Here is a 17627-nt window from a genome sequence, read left to right as displayed (position 1 = left end):
GCCCCTGTGTCCAACCTGGCCTTGAACACTGCCAGGGATGGGGCAGCCACAGCTTCTCTGGGCACCCTGTGCCAGCACCTCAGCACCCTCATATCCCAGGTCAGAGCTGGGCATGGTCCATGCAGGGGAGGGCAGGAGGGCCTTGGCTGTGTGGACAGCATTGGCCTGGCCACACTGGGCCATGCAGTGTCCTGGCCATGTCCTGCCTGCAGCACCAGCACCCTCCTGCTCTGCCAAGGCACCCGTTTCCCCTGCCCTGTGATTCACCATTGGTTGCAACCACAGGAGATAAACCAGGACTGCTTTTATTTCACTTGGGCATGGGCAGAGTGCTGGCTGGGAGCCGTAACACATTCATTTGTCACTGTGCATGATTCAATTAATAGTACAATCAGAAAACAGCATTAGTCTGGAGATGGAAAACCCTCCCAAAGCCCTCAAAACCTCCTTTCCCTCTTCATTCCCACAACTGAATAAAGGCAAAGAAAACAAGCTGGAGAGAAGCGAGCAAAGGACACACTCAGTGTGATAACCAGTTCCAGCATGTCACCTAATCTGAACTGGCTTATTAATAACTGCCAGGGTTGATGGAGCCTTTCCTTTTTGCTTTCCCTTCTCCTTTGGAGCTGAAACATTCAGCATTTTTCCGCTACAATGACTTTGCACAATTTAGGAGTGGTTTCTGTACCAACAAGCCCAAGCCTGAGCTGTGCATCAAACTCTTCTCTGTCTGTGAACTACCCCCTCACCTGCAGCAGTACCTGGACACTTTTCTTTCCTAATAACAGGGTATTTCTACAGCTTGATTTCACTTGTTCAGTGCTGAATCAGAAGATGAGAGGAATGGTTAATTTAACACTGTAAATGCATTTCCCACCGCATTGTCCCCAAAAAGCTGCTTACACACCAGGCAATTGGGGAAAAACCATCCTCCCCTGCTGCCAAAGAGCCACGGCTGCTGCAGCCACACTGCTCACACCTTCTTCAGGTCCTCAGGGCCGAAGGAGAGCGGCAGCAGCTCCTCCAGCCTCTTGACAATGTAGCTGCCGTCTGCTTTGGTCAGGTAGACATCCCAATCTGTGCCAAACTGGAGGGGAAGAGAGGGGAGAAGAGCCTGTGCAAAACCTCCATTTCTTCTTCAAATTACCCAAACAACCATAGAATCATAGAATGGGTTGGAAGGGACCTTAAAACTCATCCAGTTCCAGCCCCTGCCATGGGCAGGGACACCTTTCACTAGAGCAGCTTGCTCTAGAGGCCTTTTTGGCCACCTCCACAGGGAGCATCTCCCTCTATTGCATGTGTTTTGGGTCAGCTTTTCAGCATCACCTCCCGCAGGGGGTATTTTGGGCTCACAATGTGTGGGTTTTCCCCCTCAGGGTGAGCCCTGATTCCTTCAAACCTGCTGAATCTGGTCTTCACTCTGAGCCCTGCCACCCATTAAATATTAACCATCCCAAAATGGGCTGCAGGGGCCGGGGTGCCTGCGGGGAGGAGTGAGGTGAGAGTAGGATGGGCTCCACTTGGAGCTTGGCTTTTGCAGGAAAACCCTCATTTTCAGGCTTGCCAAAGTCATGGCAACAGCTCCGGAGCTAAACTCTGCACGTGGATCTCCCAGCAGGAATAAACCAACTGGGAAGGGTGAGTTAATGGATTACCCTGGGCACCCGCTCCCAAGGGACAGGGAGGAAAACCCTTTTCCCAGAGGAATGTGCAGTTTCAGGAGCCTGGGGCTGGGGACAGGGGGTTGCAACCCCCATGTTTGCACCTCGGGGTGGTTTAGGGGGAGATTCCTTGGGTCAGGGGATGAGATACGAGACCCCCGCATGCGCTGTCACCTCTCTCATCACTTGTCTGCAGGCACCACAAGGTACGATGAAGGTGTCCCCCATGTCACTGCCAAAGGAGAATGGCACAGAGCTCAGTCTTATGATCAGAGGTAGGGGGGGAACACCTGCAGAAGACCTTCCTGCACCAAAAAATACAGAGCTACAGCACATTTGCCCCCATTTCCTCCAAAATAACCATGCAGAAACCTATATCCCCCCAGCAGAACACTGGGGTCGCTGCAGCAGAAGCTGCCCGTTGGGTGCATGAAAGGTTTTCTCACTTCCCACACCCCCACACCCCCCCCCATTCCCCTCCCTCCCTGTGCCCTTACCTGGCAATGGCCATGGCCCTGAAGCTGGTGTGCCCCTCGGAGATGGCTTTCTGGATGGCAGTGCGCTCAGCGCACACCCCGAGGCTGTAGCAGGCGTTCTCCACGTTGCACCCTGTGGGGAAGCCCCCAGCACCCACTCAGCCACCCCAAAACGCTCCAAGTGAGCTGTTTATTAGTGAATGTGCAAAAAAAAACCCCATCATTTTTAGTGTGCAACACCCCATCCTGGGCTGTTCCCAACACATTCCCCTCTTTTCCCATGCACTGCAATCTTTGGCTCACTCTGGGGTGGCGACTGCCAAAGAGGCCACTCGGGGAGGTGCAGCACCTCACACCAACCCCTCTACACGCCATGCATAGCTAAAGGGACCCCAAAACACAAGGAGGGGGTTCACAAGCCTCAGCTTACCGGAGAAGATCTCCCCACTGGCTGTGAGCAGCGCGGCGCCCACCGGGAACCGGCTGTAGGGGCAGTAAGCGCAGCTCTTGGCCTCCCGGCTGCGGCGCAGCAGGAGCTGTAGGTGCTCTGTCGGGGGAGCAGCAGGGGCTGGGTGCTGCCTGTCACCTTCCATTCCTGCCCCTGCCTGCCCTGCCCGCTGACGCCGTGGTTAAATATTTCCTCGCCTGGAAAATAGGTTGGGCAGCACTGCCGGGATAACGCCCCGGCAGTGAACCATGGGGAGCATCCCTAGGGACAGCCCTGACCCCCCAAGCATCACGCTCAGGGTGTCCCCTGTCCCCGCCCCATCTGCTGCCTCATGCTTTCCACTTTGTCCCTTTCGTACCTCCTCCTTTCTCCATCCCAGAGGAGCGTTTTCCCACTGCCGCTGCCTCAATGTGTTGTTTTCCTTTCATTCCCAGTTGAAAACTGGTTGTGCTGCTTCACAGCGAAATTGTCATTAAATCACCCCTGGGGGAGAAGAAACAACAGGTCCTGATTGGTGAGATCAAAAGAAATATATTCATTCAATAGAAAACAGAAGGAATATATATATATATATATATATATATATATATACCACGTATTCCCACTTCTTTTAACTACCACTACCAGGCAGCAGGGAAAGCTGGCTGAAGGTAGAGCTGATAAAACCCATTTTGGGATACCCTCAGCCCCAGTTCTGCTGGTGCTTCCATGGGAATCAGCCCCTGTGGGGTAAAGCGCTCCCAGGATGCTGGGCTGATCAGCAAATTGCTCTTTAATTAAAGATATCTCTTCCTCTCCCTTGCTGGAGGAGCTTCTTGCCCCATTTTCTGGCTGCACAAATGGGTATTCCAGCCCTCACTGATTTATTACTGCAGGTTTTGTCCAGTTTGCTGGATTTGGGGAGGATTTTGACCTTCCCTGACGGTTTTGGGAGCAAATCTTGGTGCTGGGTTGCTGTTGACAAGCCACGACAGGCTGGGACATGAAACTGAATTGGCAGCAGTCTCTGGTGTGGTACAAATGCCTTGAGCTGAGAATGGAGTGTGGGACAGTGAGAGGACACAGGAACCCCAAGAAATCAAATCTGGGACACTGAGATCAGTATTGTTCCATGGGATAACGGTACAACCCACCTTCTGCACACTCTTCAACCTGAAACCTAATGACAACAGTTAGCTACTTGCAAGGGTAGGCAACAGGCAGCTAGAAGAGGATTTGGCAGCCCTGAATCAGTGCAGAGCCTTATTTTCAGCTTTCCAAGTGCAAATCCTGGTTGTTTTCCCAACTGAAATGGGCCACAGATGCTCTTGTGCCCCATCATGTGGTGTGATGCCCCCAAAACCTGGGAGGGAAAAGGAAACCTAGACTAAACTGGACTAAACCTGTTGGTTTATCCCTTTCTCCTCCCCATGTGTCAATCCCAAGGATTCTTTGCGTGTCTCCAAGCCCAGGGGTCTCCATGCTGCATCCACAAGAAGCCCCATAGGTAGAAAACAGGGTTTGAGCTAAGAGCTGAACCCTGAACAGCCTCAGGCTCCACAGTAGGGTTGAAATCTCACAGGTAACCCCACACAGCTCCCCCAAAAGCCCCCCTAGGCTGTGCTGTGGGCCAACATTTCATTTTCTCCAGAGAAAAACTGTCCCAAGGCCTCAGATGGAGTGAAAAGCAACAAGTGAAAAGCCAAAAGCTCGGTCCAAGAGGAACAGCGAGGAGGTCTGGCTGGCTAGGGTATAATGGGGTAAAAAATGAGGTTTCTGGAGGAAAAAATGCCAGCAAATCTTCAGGATCTGCAAACCCCTTGTGCAACGCTCAGGTCTGGGGAGAACCCCCCCTCTTTCCTCATACCAGGGCCAGAAGCTGACATCCAACCCTCCCCAACATCACCCCCTGCATCCTGCCCTGATTTCCCCCTGGAGCTGGCGCTGGGGTCCGGCTGCTGCATGGATGCGGGGAGCAGTGTGGTTATTTCCCAGCATCTCTGTTTCCTTACCCGAGCACGGAGCGAGCGCGCGTCCGGCGGCGCGCACTGGGAGGAGGGGGACGTTTGCCGACGTTTCCCGGCGTTTCCCCGCATCCTCGGGGCCGGGGCGACGCGGGGAGGTGGAGCAGCCCGCGGAGAGCTGCATCCCCGCAACCGCCGATCCCACCAGCAGGCGCAGGAAGCAGCGTCTCCGCATCCTCCGCTGGGCAGACGGCACCGGGATAACGGCATCCACATCCCACGCCGCTGGGGTAGGGGCTTGACACACACACACACACACACACACACACACGGGTGGGGGGGTGCTGGGACAACCCCCCAGAAACCAGATTTGGGGTGCGGAGGGGGGGGGGGGGGCTGCGGGGGGACCCTCTCTGCTTGCAAGCAGGTCGGTGGGGACTGTTGCGGCCGGGATTGGAGGAGCGTGGAGAGACTCTCGGCACAGCGGAGATGCTGCCCTGGCGCCGGAGCAAGTTTGTGCTGGTGGAGAACGAACGTAAGTGCAAGAGCAAGAGCCTGGGGCCGGGGCTGAGCTACGCTGCGCTGCTGGCCGGGTTCCTGCGCTCCTGCCCGGACCTCCTGCCCGAATGCCCGCTGGAGAGACTGGGCAGCGTCTTCCGTGGCAAGCGCCAGAAAGTGGAGCTGAACAAAGAGGACCCGACGTACACGGTGAGGTACCTGGGCAACGCCGTCACCCTGCACGCCAAGGGCGAGGGCTGCACGGAGGAGGCGGTGGGCAAGATCTGGGCGAAGAGCGACGCGGGAGCTGGCGGGGTGAAGATGAAGCTGACATTGGGACCTCAAGGCATCCGCATGAGCCCGTGCGAGAAGGGGGCCCGGCGGCCAGGCCACGCGTACCTCCTGCACCGCATCACCTACTGCGCCGCCGACCGCCGGCACCCCAAGGTGTTCGCTTGGGTCTACAGGCATCAAGTGAAGAACAAGGCGGTGGTGCTGCGGTGCCACGCCGTCCTCGTGTCCAAGGCCGACAAGGCACGTGCCATGGCCCTGCTCCTCTACCAGACCTCCTCGTCCGCCTTCAACGAGTTCAAGCGGCTCAAGAGGCAGAACGACTTCCGCCACGTCCAGCAGCAGCTCCTGGGCGATGCCATCGTGCCCTTGGTGCCCCTGCGCCGGTTGCTCAACGCCAAGTGTCCCTACCGCCCGCCGGCCGAACGCACCCGCTGCGCCCCGCGCCTCAGCTCCATCCTGGAGGAGGAGGAGGATGAGGCCTTCGGCAGCGGGGCACCGCGGGGGGACGGCGCTGAGCGTGCGGCCGTGCTGCGCCTGGCCAGGGAGATGCGGGGCTGCAGCCTCCATGGCGTGTTGAGCCACGCACACCCCATGGCGGGGACCGGCTGAACCTGGACCTCCCGTGGGGATGGATGTGGACAAGACAGCGGCTTCATTCGCAAGGCAGAGCCCTTGGGGGGGGGGGGGTGTGTGTGTGTGTGTGATGCACCCCCCCATTCCCACACACAAACCTGCTCTCGTGCCTCCTCCACAGCGGCCATAATAAACCAACATGTGTTTTCTGCGGTGTAGCAGCGCCTGTGTCTCACCTGCACCATGGGAGAGGAAGAGTTAAGCTCAGCACCGAGGAAAATGGGGGGGTTAAACCGAATTTACCCCTCCAAAGGCGAGCCAAAGCAGGCTGGGGGCAGCCAGCGCTCTCTGCACCCTCCCTGCAGCACCAAGGCTGGCAGAGCTCTCGCCGTAGCCATGGCAACTTGCTTTTTTATATATGTATCTATATATCTATATAGAGCTGGGGGTGGCACAAGGCTGCAAGGGGGGGGTGGCCCCTTGGACCCCCACTGCAGAGTGGGGTTTGCCCACAGCCCCCACCTCCCACCCCAAAAGCAGCACCAGGGCCTGAAGATCAATTCATTTACCCCAAATCACTGCTTTTTCCTCCTGTTTTGCTGCTTTTCCAGAATAAGCAATAGCAAAGGGATTGGGGGGGGGGGGGGGAGGGTCTCTGTGTGTGTCCCACCTCCCCTAGCACAGGGCTGGCAAGGATCCTGCATGGGCTGTGCAAGACAGAGCCTTTGAAATGGGTCTGGGGGCTGCTTCCTGATAGATCCCATGCCCAGCTTCAACATGGGGGGGACTTTGGGGCTATGGTGGGGGCCACACCACGGTGCTCCCCAGGGTGCTATGGGGCTGCTGTTTGGACCCATAGGAGAAGGGGGGCTTTAGCCTGACACCCCCCAGGCTTTGCAGGGGGTGGGATTTGGGTTTTCTCCCCCCTCCCAGGCTCTTTGGGGTGAAGGGGGGCAGGACACGCTGGGGTTCTCCCCCAGTGCCATGGCGGGGTGTTAGGATTTGGGCCCCGTACCAAGATCCTGATGGGATCCAGGCCTTGTGGGGCTGGAGCTTATGGAGCTTGTTCCCCCCTACAAGACCGGGGCGGGGATCTGTCCTGCTCCCCCCACACGCTGGGGAGCCGGGATATGGGGCAGACCCCTCCAGGCCCCATGGGGCTGTGGGGCGGGGCTTTGGGCGCCCCAAACAAGGCCCTTTTTGTAGGGGACTTTGCGACTCCATCCCCAGCTGAGCCCTCCCCCCCCCCCCCGCCCGTGGAGGACCCAGCGTCTCTATGGTGGAGTCACCCTCCAGAGCGCCGCTGAGTGCGTCATCACCCGCGGCCGGTTGCCGGGGTAACAGCAGCGGCCATGGAGGGCGGCGGGCGGCCGTCGCTGGTGCAGGCCGCGCTGCTGGCTGCTAGCACCGCGCTCACCGCCCTCGTCTGCTCCGTGTACCGGCACAGGGCCCGCATCGCCCGCGGCCTCGAGGTGGGTAACGGGGGTCCCCGGGAGAGCGCACGGGCCCGGGCAGGAGCCGCGGCCTGGTCCCGTCGCCGGAGCCGCGGCCTGGTCCCACCGCCGGAGCCGCGGCCTGGTCCCACCGCCGGAGCCGCGGCCTGGTCCCACCGCCGGAGCCGCGGCCTGGTCCCACCGCCGGAGCCGCGGCCTGGTCCCACCGCCGGAGCCGCGGCCTGGTCCCACCGCCGGAGCCGCGGCCTGGTCCCACCGCCGGAGCCGCGGCCTGGTCCCACCGCCGGAGCCGCGGCCTGGTCCCACCGCCTGAGCCGCGGATTCCGTTTCCCTCCCCGCAGGGCGCCAGGAGGGTCCGGCTGGACGGGGACCTACGGGCGGTGCTGCTGGAAGCACCAGGGCGCTGCGTGCCCTACGCGGTCATCGAAGGTAGGGGCAGGGCCTACTGCATGCAGCTACACAGGTATATATATATGGGTGTATATATATATGGGTGTATATATATATGTGTATATATATATGCGTGTGTGTGTATATATATATGTGTGTGTATATATACCTATACGGGGAGGGGGGTTAGGGGAACATCCTCCCCCTTTCACTTCCTCTAGTGGAAGGTGTCCCTGCCCATGGCAGGGGCTTGGAGCTAGATGAGCTTTGAGGTCCTTTCCAACCCAGACTATATTACCTCTATCAGGTGGGCACTGGCTGTGGACAGCACATTCCACAGGCTCCTGGCTCTTGTGCCCCCCGTCGTGTTGAGATCCTGCCCGTACCCGTGTGCGGTTGGGGAGCAGCTCACACACACATGTTGTGTTTCTCTTTCAGGGGTGGTGCAGTCTGTGAAGGAGACCCTGAGCAGCCAGTTTGTGGAGAACTGCAAGGGCGTCGTGCAGCGGCTGACGCTGCAGGAGCACAAGATGGTGTGGAACCGAACAACACACCTCTGGTATGTGCCCGGTGTACACAAACCTTCAGCTTTCACAGCAGCCAGAGTGCCCCAGAAGGTCTGACACACTGAAATACCATCACACATGGGCAGACTGATGGAGGTGCTTCAGACCTGGACCCACAGCAGCCCTAATTCCTACGTGACCGTTCCCAGGCACTGCCATAGTTTCTAACATAGAATCACAGAATCCCAGCCTGGTTTGGGTTGGAAGGGACCTTAAAGCTCCTCCAGCTCCAACCCCTGCCACAGGCAGGGACCCCTTCCACTAGAGCAGCTTGTTCCAAGCCCCTGTGTCCAACCTGGCCTTGAACACTGCCAGGGATGGGGCAGCCACAGCTTCTCTGGGCACCCTGTGCCAGTGCCTCAGCACCCTCACAGGGAAGAGCTTCTGCCTTATCTCCAACCTGAACTTCCCCTGTTTGTTTGAACCCATCACCCCTTGTCCTACCACTCCAGTCCCTGATGAAGAGTCCCTCTCCAGCATCCTTGTAGCCCCCTTCAGAATCTGGAAGCTGCTCTGAGGTCTCCATGCAGGCTGAGGTCTTCTCCAGGCTGAACAGCCCCAATGTTCTCAGCCTGCCTCTGTATGGGAGGTGCTCCAGCCCCCTGAGGATCATCATCATGTCTGTGAATCCCCAAAACAGGCCTCTGGGGACACCCTAGCCCTCACCTTTGCTTCATCCCCTTCTCCAGGAACGACTATGAGAAGATCATCCACCAGAGAACCAACACAACTCCCTTTGACCTGGTGCCTGTGGAGGAGGGCACCCCCAGCATCACCGTGAGGGTGATGAAGCCTCTGGATGCGGCTGAGCTCAGCCTGGAGACGGTGTATGAGAAATTCCACCCCTCTGTCCAGTCCTTCACAGATGTCATCGGCCACTACATCAGCGGGGAGCGCCCCAAGGGCATCCAGGAGACAGAGCAGATGCTGAAGGTGGGCACGGCGCTGACCGGGGTGGGCGAGCTGGTCCTGGATAACGCCACCATCAAGCTGCAGCCCCCGAAGCAGGGCATGCCCTACTACCTGAGCGCCATGGATTTTGACTCCTTGCTCCACAGGCAAGAATCCAGCGTCCGGTTCTGGAAAATCCTGACTGTGGTTTTTGGCTTCGCTACCTGTGCCATCCTCTTTGTCATCCTCCGGAAGCAATACCAGCACCACCGCGAGCGGCAGCACCTCAGGCAGATGCAGGATGAGTTCCGGCAGGCCCAGGAGCGCCTCATGAGGGAAATGAACGTGGAGGGGGGAGAGACACTCAAAAACGCCTGTGTCATCTGCTTGAGCAACACCAAATCCTGCGTGTTCCTGGAGTGTGGGCACGTGTGCTCCTGCAACGAGTGCTACCAGGCACTGCCTGAGCCCCGGCGGTGCCCCATCTGCCGGCAGGGCATCACCAGGGTGGTTCCTCTCTACAACAGTTAAATTCAGTGCCTGCAGGGCGGGGGAGCTCTTCTCCTCTCACAAAGGGGTGTTCTCACCTTGCTGCTTGGGTCTAGGGAAGGGGAGGGAGCTTGAGTGAGCGGGTGCTTCAACTTGGGAGCCAGAGCCGGGGCTTAAAGGTGATGGTGCAGCTGATGGGGGTTCACATCGTGCTCCAGAGGTGGGGGGGGGAGAGATGAGTCCTCACAACGGGCTTGGTGCTTGGCTGGGAGACACAGTGAAGCTCTTCCATTAGAAGTTGGACTGCTTCATAAACCTACAGGCCCTTACCTGCATTATAAAACATAGTGGGGGGAAATAAAGCATATTGAGGATTCTCAGAGGCTGCAGAATTCGAGCCACACTGGCACCCAGTGCCAGGGAGTGGATTTGTGTGTGAACACAAGCGATTCTGCCATCATCTGCAATGTTGGTTTGGGACTGTATTGCACCAGGACACAAGAATGGGGAGGAAACACTGTGGCTTGAGCTGGGATAGCAAAATAGGGTGTAAAGGAATAAAATAGGCTCGAAAGCGTGTTTGTCTCAGATCGTTACAAGGGTGAGGCTGTGCTGATGAGCCCTGGAGCAGGGGATATCACCCCAAGCTGTGATCAAGGTTGGCATTGGGATCCTGTTTCTCCCCCATTGAATCCAACCCCCCTGGCCCCTTATCCGCAACGCTGAATCCACAAAAGGAAAACTCCCAAATCCCTTGTTTTGCCACAAATCACGTGCAGTGCCAGCACCCACGAGGGTTAGCAAACCCAGTGTGCCACTCCAGTTCGTGTTTGCTGTGGGGGCACTGAAGTTTTGATTGAACACCAAGTGGGCAGCCCCTGTTTTAGGGGCCTGGAGTAGGAACATCCAAAACCCCCAGGATCTGGGGGAAGAGCACATGGAACATCAGCTGTAGATGGCGGTGGCTGCCTGCCTGCGCGCTGCCTGCACGCCAGAAACCCAGAATCCCAATGGGAAAAGCCAGGATCCAGATGGCCAAGCCCTCCCTCTTCTCCCTGTGGTTCCTGGGGACCAACCACCCCAAACGGCCTCGTCCTCTCCTCAGGAGCAGCGTGAGGGACACATGGACACACACCCCACAGCAGAGCGGGGCAGGATGTGGCCTCAGCGCCTTGCCGGGGGATTGGAGCTGTCACTGTCACACAGAGCCTAAAAATACCCTTGTGGGGGGGCTGTGCTTTCCCCATCCCCTTCTCCTCCGATTTCCATCTTTCCCCCGTGATAGCTCGGGCGGAGACGCAACCTTATGTAAGGAGCTGACAGCTCGGGGGTGTGCGGGAGAGGGGCTTCTGGAGCTGAGGGCTTAGGAAACGCAGGGTTTGGGTACGGGAGCAGCACATCCCAGTCCTTGGGCATGGGACACCCCATCCTGACCGGGTCCCGCTCAGCGTCAATCCGAGTCGCTTGCAAGTCCTATATTGAAAGCACAGCCCGGTATTTGTTATATCACGGTGTCCCTGCCCAGGGCAGGGGGGTGGAATTGGATGATCTTAAGGCCCTTTCGAACCCAAACCATTCCATGATTCCCAAGTAACCCATGAGCAGAGTTGTTGTAACCCAATCTGTGGGAATGGGCTTTTTGCTGCCTTCCACACTGCGCCCACAGCTCGGCTTTGCAGAGGATGCACCAGGGATGCCAGAACAGCCCCCCACCACCCCCATATATAGGGGCTGTATAGAACTATAACCCTGGTCTTCCCCAAACTGGCCCTTTGCTGAGCAATAACCACAATGAGCTGCTCTGCTGTGGCAGCACTGCTAGGAAAAAGTCCATTGGAAAGTTCTCAGCAACCCCAAAGCCCTTTGGCAATCCCCCAGGAGCAGCTTGTGTAGGGCCACGTCCTGGGGACCCACAGCCACGCGTAACCCTGACCGACTCCATGCATTGCAGCCCCCCATGGAGTGCCAGTGGCCCCACAATGGCTCATTTCTGCTGGGCAGATGTGGGGCTGAGCCCACACTCCCTGGGGACAGGCGCTGAGCTCCCCAGACGGAGCTGTGGGGCAGCTTCTGGCTCCTCAGGGATGCTGCAGGGCAGCTCAAGGCTCCACAAGGACACTGTGAGGCAGCTCCGGGCTCCTTGGGGATGCTGCGGGGCAGCTCCGGGCTCCTTGGGGATGCTCTGGGGCAGCTCCGGGCTCCCTGGGGATGCTGCGGGGCAGCTCCGGGCTCCTTGGGGATGCTCTGGGGCAGCTCCGGGCTCCCTGGGGATGCTGCGGGGCAGCTCCGCGCTCCCGGGACTCTGCGGGACGCTCCGGTGGGGCAGCCCCGGGGGAACCCCGAGGGGTCGCCCACCGGGGGCGGTGCCGGGGCCGGTCCCGGGGGCTGATCCTCTCCCGCCCCGTCCCGCCCGGTCCCGCCCCCCGCTCCTCTATCGCTGCCGCCGCCGGAGCCGCCGCCGCAGCCGCGGAGCCGCCAGCAGCGCCGGGCCCGGCCGGGATGTGACGGGGCGGCCGCCCCGCGCCCCGCTGCGCCGCTGCCCCGGGCCCGCGGGCCCCGTGCCCCGGGAGGCTGTCGGGGGGCGGCGGCGGCGGCGGCCCCCCCCCCGCCGCTCCTATGTCGGAGGGGCCGCCCTACGGCGAGGGGCAGCTGGCGGGGGACGCGGCCGTGGGGCAGCTGCCGTTCCCCGTTCGGCTCCGCGGCCCCGACGGGCTCCTCGCCGGCGGGCAGGGCAAGCGGCCGCCCAAGCTGGGGCAGATCGGCCGCAGCAAGAGAGGTGGGTGCGGCGGGGACGGGCGGCGGCGGGCACGGGTTTCGCAGGGGATGGGGCGTCCCCTGGGGTGGGGAGCACCCCGCGGGGTGTCGGGCATCGCGTCCCCGGGACCTTCCCGCGATGAAGGGAAGCGGGGAGCATCCCTGGGGATGGTACCTTGTGCGCTGGGTACCTATGGGGTGCGGGGCACCGTGTCCCAGGGACCTTCCGCAGGAATACAGGACGCCGGGGACTGTCCCCAGGGACAGGCACGATGCAGCGGGGTCCCTGCGAGGTGTCGGGCACCGTGCCCCAGGGCTCTTCCCCGGGGTGTCGGGCATCAAGGACCTTCCTAAGACATGGAAGAGTGTCCCGGGCTGTAGGGCAGCAGGGGTTTTCCCCAGGGACAGGGCATCATGTTCAGGGGACAATCCCCAGGGCATAGGGGTAAAGAGACCTTTCTCGGGGACAAGCCACCATGCCCTGGGGACCATCCCCGGGCTGTAGGAAGGGCACCAGGCACTGTGCTGGGTACTGGGTACCCTCCCTGGGGACAGGACACAGCACGCCAAGCACCCCCCCCAAAACGTCAGGCTTTGTGCTGGCTTTGCCACCCATCACACCAGGGATATGGGACCCCCAAAACCCACCCCAGGGTGCCCACCACCGCGGGGTGACCTTGGGCTTGGGGAGCAGAGCATTCACCACGGTTACGCTGGGGTTTTCTTCTGCTTTCTAGTGGTTATTGAAGACGATCGAATCGATGATGTGCTACAAAACCTCTCGGAAAAAGCCCCTCCTGATGTTTAAAGCCTCCCCGGGGACACCCGGGGAGCCGGGGCCGGAGGGTGGGGGGGGTGTTCGGTTTACAATGGCACAGGTTATGGGCAGAAAATAACCACCACCAACCCCCCCGCCAAGACCGCAGCGCCTGTATGCTGAGCGAGCACTTGGAGAGCCGTCCCCGTCGCACAGCAGCGCAGCCTCTGCCCTCCAGGAGCCCTGCCCAGCCACGGCCACCAAACTACTGATAAACCACTGGAAAACGAGAGAATCGCGAAAAATACACAGCCCCCCCCCCCAATCCCTTATCCCAACCTGCGGCACAAGGGATGAATGGAGGCAGCGACACCGCGGCTCGGAATCACTCGCGATTCCTCCTCTGGGTCTGATGAACCTTGCACCACGCGAGATCTTGGGGGGGGGTGGGGGGTAAGAAGGGAAAAAGGGGGTGGCAAAGGATGGAAGGGGTGGAAGTGAGACCCCCCTCCCCCGGGGGTCTCCCCCCTTTCCAGGGGCATTCCCAGCGGGCACCTTGTTTACATTATTTAACCTTGCAAAAATGAATCCGTGCACTTGGATGTACCACGCTCCCCCTTCCCTTCCGAGGTTGGTTTGTTTTTTATGTTGATGTCTTTGGATGTTGGAAAACTATATAAAATATATAAATATCTCTTTCGTTTTAGTCACGTTTTAAGGTTCTCGAGGGGGAAACCCCCAAACTTTTATAAGGGAAGGGCCTAGAGGAAGAAGCGCTGGCTATTTTTTAAAGCTTGTATTTCTTGGTTGCTGTGAGCAAAGGGACAGATTTTATATGTACAGGGGGGTGGGGGGTGCTCGGCTTTTCTAACTACCCTGCAGTCTGTAGTGTGGTGATTTGTTTGGTTTGGGGTTTATTTTCCTTCTGTTGTGGCCGTTTCTTTAATAGACTGTATTCAAATGATATAGATAAACTAACCTGATGTAATCACAAGAGTGCCAAACACTTGGAGATGCCGGAGGGCAGCGATTCCCTCCCCGAGTCAAGCAGCACTCGGGGTTTTCTGCTCTTTCGAGGGCTTGGGCGAATCTCTCGTGGGGTTTTTCTTTGACTTCTCTTTTCTAATCTTTCTTTTGAACTATTTTGCATGATGTGCATATAAAAAAGAGGTAAAAAACAAACAAAAAAAAGCCTCTTGGCGAGGGCTTGTTCCTTGTTTCTGTTTGCGACTGAGTGACCGACCTCCGGGCAAGGTTTTCTTTCCTCCTTTTCTGAGATATTGTGTATGTTGCACTTCACTCCACAGGGCTATTTCTGCGATGTCCAAATAAAGAGGAAAATTAAACAAAAATGGTAAAAATATATATATATAATAGTAATAATAATCCCTGTGGCTCTGCCGTGATTTCCCACCCAGCACCGCGAGCCCCCGACACCCAAATAACACACCAAATAATGAAAGAAAGCTCAGCTTGGCCCCCTCGGGATCAGGGTCATGCTGTGCCCCTAATAATTAGTTATGATTAATATTTACCTATGGGATTCTTTAGTTTGTTTGATGAGGGAATGCCTCGGGGGCTCAGATTCAGGGGGAAATTCAATACGAGGTCCCAAAAGGGGATGCTGGGGAGGCAGGAAGGCATCATCCCCTTCACTACTGAGAAAGCTGTGGGAAATGGGGACTTTCATCCCAGGATTGCCTGTCTGTCCTCCTCCCTTCTCACCAAAACCCAAATCCCAGCTGGTCCCCTTTGAATACCACTAGTAGTCACAGCCTGGGCTCATAAGAGCCATTATGGCTCTGCCTGGGCGACCTGCATGAGCAAACTTCTGCACTAAGGGGGTGAAAACACAGCCATGTCGGGGGAAATGGGTCCTGGGTATGGGGGTTATCCCAACGGAAATAATATAACTATATGTAGATATAAAACTACAGTAATATATTATGAATCCCTAATTGTTTCCATTCCCCCCTCAGTGGGTTCAGTGCAGCTTGGACTCAGTGGCCACCAACCCTTTGGCTCCAGGGCTGGTGACCTAATGCCCCTGCAAAGCATGAGTTAGGCCATGGAGGGATATTTTCCCCTCCCCAAGTCTGATGGGTTTTGCCCCAGACAGCATCCAAGTGCAAGCCCAGGGCTTTGGGAAGAGGAAACGAAGCCCGGGGAGGAGTAGAGAATCCTGCATCTGCAGAGGCCAGCTCATAAGACACAACCATGGGCTGGTTGCAGGCATTGGTTAATTAGATTCCCCAAAAAACCTCTATTTTGCATGAAAACCTCATCTCTGGGTCTGTCAGACCCAACTGCACAGTCACCATGCATCAAACACACCTCTGAGCACTGAAACCCACATGCTCCAGGGATGGGGTCCATGCATGGCCACAGGAGCCTCCAAAAGCCACCTTGACACCCAGGAGCAGCCAAGGCTGAACCAGAGAAAGCCTGAGGGGGAAGGGAGGCTGAAAGAAGAGGAGATTCCAGTGCGTTATAAACTGCTCTTTTATATGCATCTTTCATGCATGACACATAAATAATGGAGCAGGAGAGCCCAGTGTGCAGCGAGCTCACTTACAGGGAGGATGCGGGATGGAGGGATGAGGAAAGAGGGGTGCAATATGGGGTGTGAGGGGGAAGATGTTCCCAAGAGCTGAGCTGGGGATCCCCCAGCTGTGCATCACTGGGAGATGATATTTTGAAGGAGGATTTAAGGATTAAGCTGGCCACGGGGCAGGAGTTTATTACATACATTATTTAACAGATGGCCCAACGCTGCCTGCGGTCTCCCCGGTGACCTTGGCTGGGAGATGCCGGGACCAGGCTCTGGTTACAGGGATCAGAGGAAAAGAATCCCCCCTGGGGAGCTGGCACCAGCAGCTCCAGCATCAAATCCCTATGGAAACAGCCAAAAAAACCCACCCAGCCCCAGCCCATATGGGCTGCTTGTTTTGGCAGCGGTGGGAAGAAAATAAAAAGGAGTAAAAATAAACCCCCAAAAGCCACAATGGAAGAGGTGTTTGCAGGGTTATTCACCAAGAGGAACTTGGCACCTATGGCAGGAGCAGGATGCCAAGGGACAAGCAAGGTGCAGAGGGCCAGGTGGCACTCGGAGCACTTGCAAATTCCCACTCCCTTACCCAAACATGCCCTTTAATCCCATTTCTGCAGGGATTCTGGCACTGGAGGAAGGTGATGAAGCACTTGCTGCCCCAGCACAGCAGGGCCCTCGCACCCAAGAACTTTGGGGGGGGGGGGGGGAATATTTGAATATTTTTATTCATCTCTAAAGCCACTGGTTTCTATAGGCTTGAAGCCCTCACATCAATTGCAGCATCAGCCCTTTGCATCGCATGAACTCCCAAGGGGTGATACCAGCGATGGGGGGCTCAGGGCAGTCATCAATGGATGCTCATTCTGGGTCATTTCCCACCTCTCCAGAGCGGTTTGCAATAACCCACAAGCACAAACCCACCCCAAAGGTCGAGGGCAGGGGGTTGCAATGGGTAAACCCCCCCCCCCCCAGCTCTTCCCCCCCAAAAGGATGCCCATGGAGCAACTGCCCAAAATAAATAGTCTCTTTTCTGTTTCCTTCTTTCCCACCAGAACTAGGGCACGTTAAACTAGGCCAGCACTCCCCTGCAAAGGGATTTATTTGTTGTGGGGGGAGCCAGGAGGGACGGCGTGGGACGGGGAGCAGTGTGCCGAGGGCAGGGATGCTCCAGCCTGCTCCCAAATGCTGTGGGTTTGGGGAATAAAATGGGGACAGTTTTCCCCACTCTTTTCCTTATGGGAAAATCACAGTCGCTCACAATAGGGCAGGTTTAGTGACCTTTGGTGGAGGAGGCACAAAACTGGTCGTTTTAATGGTATCAAACCCTTTTTGGTTCTTCAAGACCGTTTTCGACCACATGGGGCTCATGTTTTATACCAACAGAAAACGTGCTTTAGCAAAACGGAAATGGATAAAACATAAAGGGAATTCTGCCCTGCAGAAAACCTCTGGTTTTCCTCCCATATTTGAACACAAGAATGAGGAATAAACCAATCCCATGCTCCAAATCTCTGCACCCTGCTTGGCCCAGGGGGATTTGGGATGCAGCACCCTCCTGCTGGGTGCTCCTCCACCAAATGGGGCCCTTTCTTTGCCCAAATCCCCTGTACCTTTGAGTATTGCCCTGGGAAAGAAGCTTCTGATGGTGTGGACCCAAACTGCTGCTTGTCTGGGGGACTTGGGGGGCTGCAGGTCCCTCGTCCCCAGGCTCTTTGTCCCACAGCCACTAGAGGCCACTGAGGCTCTGTGATCCTGCTTGTTATCCCTGTGGGATATTCGGACACCGACATTAGCACCCAAAGGGCTAAAACTGGGGGGGTGGGAGGGGGAATAACGATCAGAGGCAACAAAACTGGGGGAAAACAGGGTACAAAAGAGC

General features: G+C 57.4%; 5 protein-coding genes across 5 annotated transcripts in view; 3 read left to right on the top strand and 2 right to left on the bottom strand.

Annotated features, from left to right (window-relative positions):
* Window positions 1-12149, bottom strand: part of CASP9 (caspase 9) — a 48397-nt gene extending 36248 nt beyond the window's left edge. Inside the window, exon 1 of the mRNA XM_061479398.1 lies at window positions 12134-12149. The gene's annotated coding sequence lies outside the window, so the exon portion shown is untranslated. The remainder of the gene's footprint in view (window positions 1-12133) is intronic.
* On the bottom strand, window positions 290-3003 carry CDA (cytidine deaminase). Its single transcript, XM_061479352.1, has 4 exons — window positions 2571-3003; window positions 2162-2273; window positions 1839-1896; window positions 290-1087 (listed from the first exon to the last, which is right to left on the bottom strand). The coding sequence occupies exons 1-4, from the start codon at window positions 2731-2733 to the stop codon at window positions 974-976; spliced, it is 447 nt and encodes a 148-aa protein (XP_061335336.1). The 5' UTR covers window positions 2734-3003; the 3' UTR covers window positions 290-973.
* On the top strand, window positions 4080-6114 carry FAM43B (family with sequence similarity 43 member B). The gene has a single exon (XM_061479351.1). It carries the CDS (start codon window positions 5021-5023, stop codon window positions 5930-5932), a length of 912 nt encoding a protein of 303 aa, XP_061335335.1. The 5' UTR covers window positions 4080-5020; the 3' UTR covers window positions 5933-6114.
* On the top strand, window positions 7212-9733 carry MUL1 (mitochondrial E3 ubiquitin protein ligase 1). Its single transcript, XM_061479355.1, has 4 exons — window positions 7212-7368; window positions 7692-7779; window positions 8179-8299; window positions 8996-9733. The coding sequence occupies exons 1-4, from the start codon at window positions 7249-7251 to the stop codon at window positions 9726-9728; spliced, it is 1062 nt and encodes a 353-aa protein (XP_061335339.1). The 5' UTR covers window positions 7212-7248; the 3' UTR covers window positions 9729-9733.
* A 78-nt stretch (window positions 12150-12227) lies between the features above and the next one.
* CAMK2N1 (calcium/calmodulin dependent protein kinase II inhibitor 1) lies at window positions 12228-14549 on the top strand. Its single transcript, XM_061479405.1, has 2 exons — window positions 12228-12462; window positions 13178-14549. The coding sequence occupies exons 1-2, from the start codon at window positions 12303-12305 to the stop codon at window positions 13246-13248; spliced, it is 231 nt and encodes a 76-aa protein (XP_061335389.1). The 5' UTR covers window positions 12228-12302; the 3' UTR covers window positions 13249-14549.
* The last annotated feature ends 3078 nt before the right edge of the window (window positions 14550-17627 follow it).

This window comes from Pezoporus flaviventris, unplaced genomic scaffold (assembly GCF_033815535.1).
Source record: "Pezoporus flaviventris isolate CSIRO_AGI_PZ_B2104156 unplaced genomic scaffold, CSIRO_AGI_Pfla_v1 ptg000148l, whole genome shotgun sequence".
Lineage (NCBI taxonomy): Eukaryota > Metazoa > Chordata > Aves > Psittaciformes > Psittacidae > Pezoporus > Pezoporus flaviventris.
Note: the sequence above shows the minus strand (reverse complement) of the source record. Positions and strands in the feature narration are given on the sequence as shown.